A 6,573-nucleotide genomic window follows, 5' to 3' on the forward strand; every position below is an offset into this window, starting at 1 on the left:
CCAGGTACAAACGGTTTATTTTTCTATAAAGAGCAAAGTACAAAGAGGCGGGGAGGGCAGCGAGGCCCCTCGGAGCAGCAGTGGGCAGGCCCCGGGCCCTGGCCGCTGCCCCAGGAGTAGACAGGAGCCTCGGCCTGTGGGGGAGCAGGAGTCGGGGGGCGAGGCGGAAGCCGGCGACTGCTGCTGGGAGTCACACAAAGCCAGGCTTCATGGACGAGCGGCGGCAGTTGGGGCAACTCCGGGTCCCGTTGTTCTGCAGGCACCTTGGGGGGCAAAGGGCTCTGTCCACTCCCCTGAGGCCTGTTCTTCCGTCCGGACCCCGGGCCCTCTCTCTCTTCCTCCCCCGACCCGTGTAGGGGCTGGGAAGTGTCCCTCGCCACCGTCCAGCAGTGGTGCAAGGGTCCCCCGTTAGTCCTCCCAGGCTGCTGCTGTGCCCAGCTTGCCCCTCGGCCACTCCGCCCCAGGCGCCTCCGGGGCAGTCGAGATGGGGCCCAGCCTCTGCCACGACCCTGGGGCAGGTCTGGCCCTGCGGGTCGGATCCCACGACCTTTGAAGGGCTCTGACTTCTCTCTGGGGATTATGGTAGCCAGAGTGGCCACCTCTGGGTGGGCTGCTGGGAGGCGTCAACGAGTTAACATGCAGGAAGCTCTGAGAACACACCCAGGCACGGAAAGTGCGAGGCAAGGCGTTGCTGTGACTAGCCAGCTGGGCCCGCGAGGGCCCGGAGAGAGCCTGCCCGCCCCTGCCCGCCCTGCCGGGAGCCGCACCTGAGGTGGAAGATGTGGGAGCAGGGCAGGGCCTGCAGCCGGCTGTTCCTCTCGCCTATGGACTCGCCGCACAGGCCGCAGTAGAGCTCCGTCTCCTCCACGCACTCGTGGAACCGCACGACGTGCGCCCGCAGCTCGCGCTGCAGCCCCTTGCTGCGGTAGATGCCCTCGCTCAGACAGTGCAGCTTGAGCTGGCTCAGCTGGGGGGACGGGGGCCAGCGGTGGGAGAAGACACCAAAGTCAGCGCGGGCAGGGTTCTGTCCCAGCCACTTCCCTGTCTTGCTGATGCACCTAGGAAAAATGTCCTGCCCTCTCTGGGCCTCAGTTTCCCTTCATGCAGAATGAGCGAGTGGGTCAGATCAGAGGCCTTCAACCCCAGAACCACCTGGGACCCCATGTTTTTGAAGGATTATATTGCCCAAACCTGTTGCATTGACTCCATAACTCCTTTCCTGTTTTTTCTTTTTCTTTTTTTTTTTTTGAGACAGAGTCTTACTTACTTTGTCGCCCTGGCTGGAGTGCAGTGGTGTCATTGTAGCTCACTGCAACCTCAAACTGTGGGCTCAAGGGACCCTCCTGCCTCAGCCTCCCAAGTAGCTGGGACTATACGAGGGTGCCCTGATGCCTGGCTAATTTTTCTATTTTTAGTAGAGACAGGGTCTCGCTCTTGCTCAGGCTGGTCTCGAACTCCTGGACTCAAGCAATCCTCCCTCCTCGGCCTCCCAGAGTGCTAGGATTATAGGCATGCGTAACTGAGCCTGGCCACCTTTCCTGGTTTTTTTTTTTTTTTTGAGACAGAGTCTCACTGTGTTGCCTGGGCTAGAGTGCCGTGGCATCAGCCTAGCTCACAGCAACCTCAAACTCCTGGGCTCAACCAATCCTTCTGCCTCAGCCTCCTGAGTAGCTGGGACTACAGGCATGCGCCACCATGCCCGGCTAATTTTTTCTATATAATTTTAGTTGTCCGATTAATTTCTTTCTATTTTTAGTAGAGACAGGGTCTTGCTCTTGCTCAGGCTGGTCTCAAACTCCTGGGCTCAAGCAATCCTCCCGCCTCGGCCTCCCAGAGTGCTAGGATTATAGGCATGCGTCACTGAGCCTGGCCACCTTTCCTGTTTTGATCAATTAAATACACACACAACAGCCTGTCAGCACTTCTGATCAGCCTGAAACACGGGCAAACCTGAGTGGCTATAATCCAGCCAAAAACAAACATACGTGCATTTTGGTTACTCTGCACCTGATCCCAGAGAAGTGAACATCTTCTAGAAGACACTGAGAAATGGCTAAGCCTGCTTTCAACATTTTAAGGCTGGGATACAGTTATTAAATTTGGAGAGGCCACATACACTATGGAAGGAACACAGACTTTGGAGTCAAGACAGACCAGTTAGTAGGCGTGGGACCTTGAGCACCTCTCTGAGCCTCACTTTTCTCATCTGTAAAATGGGGCTTCCTGTACCCACTTTGCAGGGAGAGTGAAGGCTAGAACCGATACTTATAAGGTGCCTGTGTGTGCCCAGCTCTCAGGGCGTGAGGCCACTGCGAGGAGTTCTAATGAACTCAAGAAGCCCCTGAGGAATTCTGCCATCCTCTGAGCGATGAAATCCCCGCCCTGCTCTCAGAAGGGCTCTCTGCGTGGACTGGGGACAGTGCAGCTCCCAGGGCATCAGGAAAGGCTCAAGGAGTGAGCAGGCTCGGGGGGCCCTTCCCTCCAACCCCAGTACTCCCTTGACCCGGGAGACAGAAGCAGGTCTGACCTTGTTCCCCACTTCCTCGGCCAGGTCCTGGGCTCTCTCGATGGCGTCCAGAGCCTGGAAGGTGAGCATAGGCCAGGGCTTCGGGCAGAGCTGTCTGACAGAGGCCTTGGCTCATAGGAAAGGACGGGGTAGGGAGGCTGGGCCTGGGGAGAGGACAGGGGCCAGAGCAGCTGCCCTGTGTGTGTAAGTGGCAGAAGAGACAAGAGCTGTGTGGGCAGGTGACCTCCTGCCTCAGTTTATTCAGTGTCCTGGGTTCAAACCCCAGCTCAGACCTTTTACTACCTGTGGGTCTCTGGGCAAGTCATGGCCCTTCTCTGAGCCTGGAAAATGGCCAGGAAATGTCCTGGCCTCACGGGACCAGGGTGAAGCCGAAGTCAGACAAAGTGGCTGGGAGAGCCCTGCCCAGCACCAGACCCACAGACTGTTGGTGACCGACTGGCCCCACATGGGAGCACGGGGAGAGCCGGGGCTGCAGGAAAGGGCCCCACCTCACCTTGTCCAGCGCCTTCCTGGCCACCCAGCATTTGGCCACACCCAGCAGCACCTGCACCTGCCCCAGGCGGTTTCCAATCTCGGTCATGATGCTCATGGCAGAGTCGTACCTGGGGAAGGCCGTCTGTAGAGCCAGGAGGGGGACAGAATCAGGATGGGCCAGGCTGTGCCCCACTCCTGCCCATACATCCCAGTGACCTCACCTCTAGGTCCCCACGGCTCCGGTGGATGTCGGCGAAGCAGAGCAGGCAGAGCGCCTGCAGCGGCCGGTCCCCGTGCTGCAGCGCAATCTTCATGGACTCCTGCAAGGGAGGCCAGTCACTCCGGCCTGCCCACCTGTCCCCACCACTGCGGCACCCTCCACCCGGTGGGCCCCTCTGAAAGAACAGCCCAGGGAAACCCACGTTCTCAGAGCCTAATATACCCATCATAGGGCTGAGGCCTCACGCACCAAACCACTGTGGTCATAGCACCTGGCAAAGTGGCTATTGTCCTTTAACAGGTGGAAACGAGGCTCAGAGAGAAGTGACTTAAATGAAGTCACCCGGGAAGTGGCAAAGCTGGGATATGAACCCAGGTCAGTGGAACTCCAGAGACTGGCTCTTTGCCTTCTCCATCTTCACAGGGCCCCACAGCGGGTGCTGGGGACAGAAGGAGGCCCCGTTCCCAGAGGATGGACTGGAAGGGAATGGGGTTTGGGATGCGGCTGGGGGAACAAACGTATCCGTCGGGGGCTCAGCTGTAGAGAGGCTGGGCCAGGGGTGAGCCTTGGGGGCCTCAGGAGGCTGATTTGGAAGAAGGCATCTGCACTGTCCTGGGCCCCAGATGCTGGCCCACCCCCTCCCCTGCTTCCCTACCTCGCAGCACTCCATGGCGCTGCCCAGGTGGCCCAGCAGGCGATAGGCCACGGCCATGTGGTACTGGCTCATGGCCCGGTACTTGAGGCTCCAGCCCTTGCCGTAGTCGTTGACGAGCTCTGCGGCCTTGCAGGGGAAGAACAGGGCCTTCTCGTAGTCCTGCAGGGGACAGGGGATGGCAGGGGGCACACTTAGTGACAGGAGCTACCCCAAGTCAGGGCTTCTCCGGCAGCGGGAGCCCGCGGTTTGTTCATTCATTCTGGCGTGCAGGGAAAGAGGGCGCCAGGCAGAGCTAAGGCGGCTCCGCGCGCGAGCGCCGGGATTTCTCCTGGTTTGCGGGCGCGTCCCAAGAGCCCAGCACGGTTCCTGGCACTTGGCAGATGCACAATAAATATCTGGTGAATGAATGAATGAAGAGGCAAAAAAATACGGTTGGCTTCTCTTCTCACCCGGTCCCAAATGGGCTCCGCAGCTTCGGAGACCCACGGTGGGAGAGGGGACAAGCTCCCCACACCAGAGCCAGCCTCCCGGCACCCCGCCGCAGCTGCTAGGGGCGCAATCAATGACAGACGGCCAGCACAGTGAGGCAATGAAATCATTCTCTCGGACTTTCCCCTCGGACCTCCGCGCCTTTCCTACCTGCCCATGGTCAGCTGATGACCTCACCTCATCCTCCATCAGGGAATCAGAGGAAAACCAGAGAGGAGCTCCCTTCTCCACCTCCTCCACCTGCTCCCACCTCACCACCTCTGACCCCACTCTCTCGGCCTCCCTTCCTCGCACTGAGGAGGAGGGCACCCTGTTCCTGTCAAACGCCAGCCCCCACTTGCCAGCTCACCCCCAACCCCCGGTCCTTGCATCATCAATTTCTCTCTTTCTACAGGGTCCTTTCCATTCCTGTACAAACGTGTTCTGGCATTTCTCATCTCATTTAAAATATAGAATCCGGCCGGGTGCAGTGGCTCATGCCTGTAATCCCGGCACTTCGGGAGGCTGAGGTGGGAGGATCGCTTGAGGCCAGGAGTTCAAGACCAGCCTGGGCAATATAGTGAGACCCCATCTGTACAAAAATTTTAAAAATTAGCTGGGCATGGTGGTGTGTGCCTATAGTCCCAGCTACTCGGGAGGCTGAGGCAAGAGAATCACTTGAGCCCAGGAAGTATGACAACACTGCTACACTCTAGCCTGGGCAACATAGCAAGACCCTTGTCTCTACAAAAAATAAAAAAAAATAGCTGGGTGTGATGACATGTGCCTGTAGTCCCAGCTACTTGGGAGGCTGAGGCAAGAGAATCACTTGAGCCCAGGAAGTATGACAACACTGCTACACTCTAGCCTGGGCAACATAGCTAAACCGTGTCTCTAAAAAATAAAAATTAAAACATTTTTAAAAAATAAAAACCAAACAACCTTCTTTTGATCTCATTCCCCCTCAGCTACAGCCCCATTTCTCTACTCTTTTTCATAGTAAACCTATTTGGTCTTTCACTTAATATGATCAAAAGAGAACTCTCAGGCCAGGTGTGGTGGCTCACACCTGTAATCTCAGCACTTTGGGAGGCCAAAGCAGGAGGATCTCTTGAGCCCAGAAGTTCAAGACCAGCGTGGGCAACATAACGAAAAACATAACATCTCTACAAAAAATTTTAAATTTTAGCCAGGTATGGCAGCATGCACCTGTAGTCCCAGCTACTCAGGAGGCTGAGCCAGGAGGATTGCTCGAGGCTGGGAGTTGGAGGTTGCTGTGAGCTGTGATCATACTACTGTACTCTAGCTGGGACAACAGAGTGAGACCCTGTCTCCAAACAAAAAACCTCTCAATAATCCCGATAAAAACCTCTTCCTAATAATACTTACTATGTAGTTTTAAATTTGAGGCCATGTATGTTTTACAAATTCAAGACATTAAATCTAATTTAAAAAATACCTCAAGATAGAAAATGGAAATGCCCCTAACTGTATATCATGTTATAATATAACTACACAGGAAAAAATATTTTAAATGACCTTAGAACAAAAGTACTTGGATAGTTCATCCATAGGGGGATATATTATAAGGACAAATGAACAGCAAAGGAATCTTAAACTTCATTCTGTTGTCTTTATTTTCTAGAGCAATATCGGTTTTGTCTTTAGGAATTATTTTATGTATTTTGTAGGATAATGTAAATATTTAATTATGTTGTTAGAAACCAAGATTTTCCAGAGAAAAGAAAATCAAGTTTAAAATAAATTAAACTCTTAAAACATTAGATTTGAATTGGAAATATCAGTAAAAACCAGGCATGGTGGCTCACACCTGTAAACCTTGTATTCCCAGCACTTTGGGAGGCTCAGGTGGGAGGATTGCTTGAGGCCAGGCATTTGAGACTAGCCTGGGCAATATAGCAAGACCCTTGTCTCTACAAAAAATTTTTAAAAATAGCTGGGTGTGATGACATGCATCTGTAGTCCCAGCTACTTGGGAGGCTGAAGCAGGAGGATCACTTGAGCCCAGGAGTTTGAGGCTGCCATGAGCTATAATCACACCACTGCACTCCAGCCTGTGCCACAGAGCAAGACCCCATCTCAAAACAAAAAGCAACCCCCTGCCCCACCAATTCCTACCAAAAAGAACCAGGAGAAACAGTAGATTCCAGGACTGGGACAGGGGGAGTTCAAAATGAGACTGAGACAGTTTATTGTACCAGAAAACAA

The 6,573-nt window shown here is 54.4% G+C and overlaps 1 protein-coding gene across 2 annotated transcripts in view; it reads right to left on the bottom strand.

Moving 5' to 3' along the window:
* The window catches only part of RAPSN (receptor-associated protein of the synapse), a 10,525-nt gene continuing 3,952 nt past the window's right edge, over positions 1–6,573 (bottom strand). The window contains exons 3-8 of one of the 2 annotated variants that reach the window (XM_012645148.1): positions 3,877–4,035; positions 3,223–3,321; positions 3,021–3,143; positions 2,528–2,581; positions 768–967; positions 191–263 (exon numbers count right to left, since the gene is read on the bottom strand). In XM_012645148.1, coding sequence (XP_012500602.1) covers positions 191–263; positions 768–967; positions 2,528–2,581; positions 3,021–3,143; positions 3,223–3,321; positions 3,877–4,035 — 708 coding nt within the window. Of the gene's footprint in view, positions 264–767; positions 968–2,527; positions 2,582–3,020; positions 3,144–3,222; positions 3,322–3,876; positions 4,036–6,573 lie in introns of both variants that reach the window. The other variant, XM_012645149.1, reaches the window with a different exon arrangement.

This window comes from Propithecus coquereli, unplaced genomic scaffold (assembly GCF_000956105.1).
Source record: "Propithecus coquereli isolate 6110/MARCELLA unplaced genomic scaffold, Pcoq_1.0 Scaffold227, whole genome shotgun sequence".
Taxonomy (NCBI): Eukaryota; Metazoa; Chordata; class Mammalia; order Primates; family Indriidae; genus Propithecus; species Propithecus coquereli.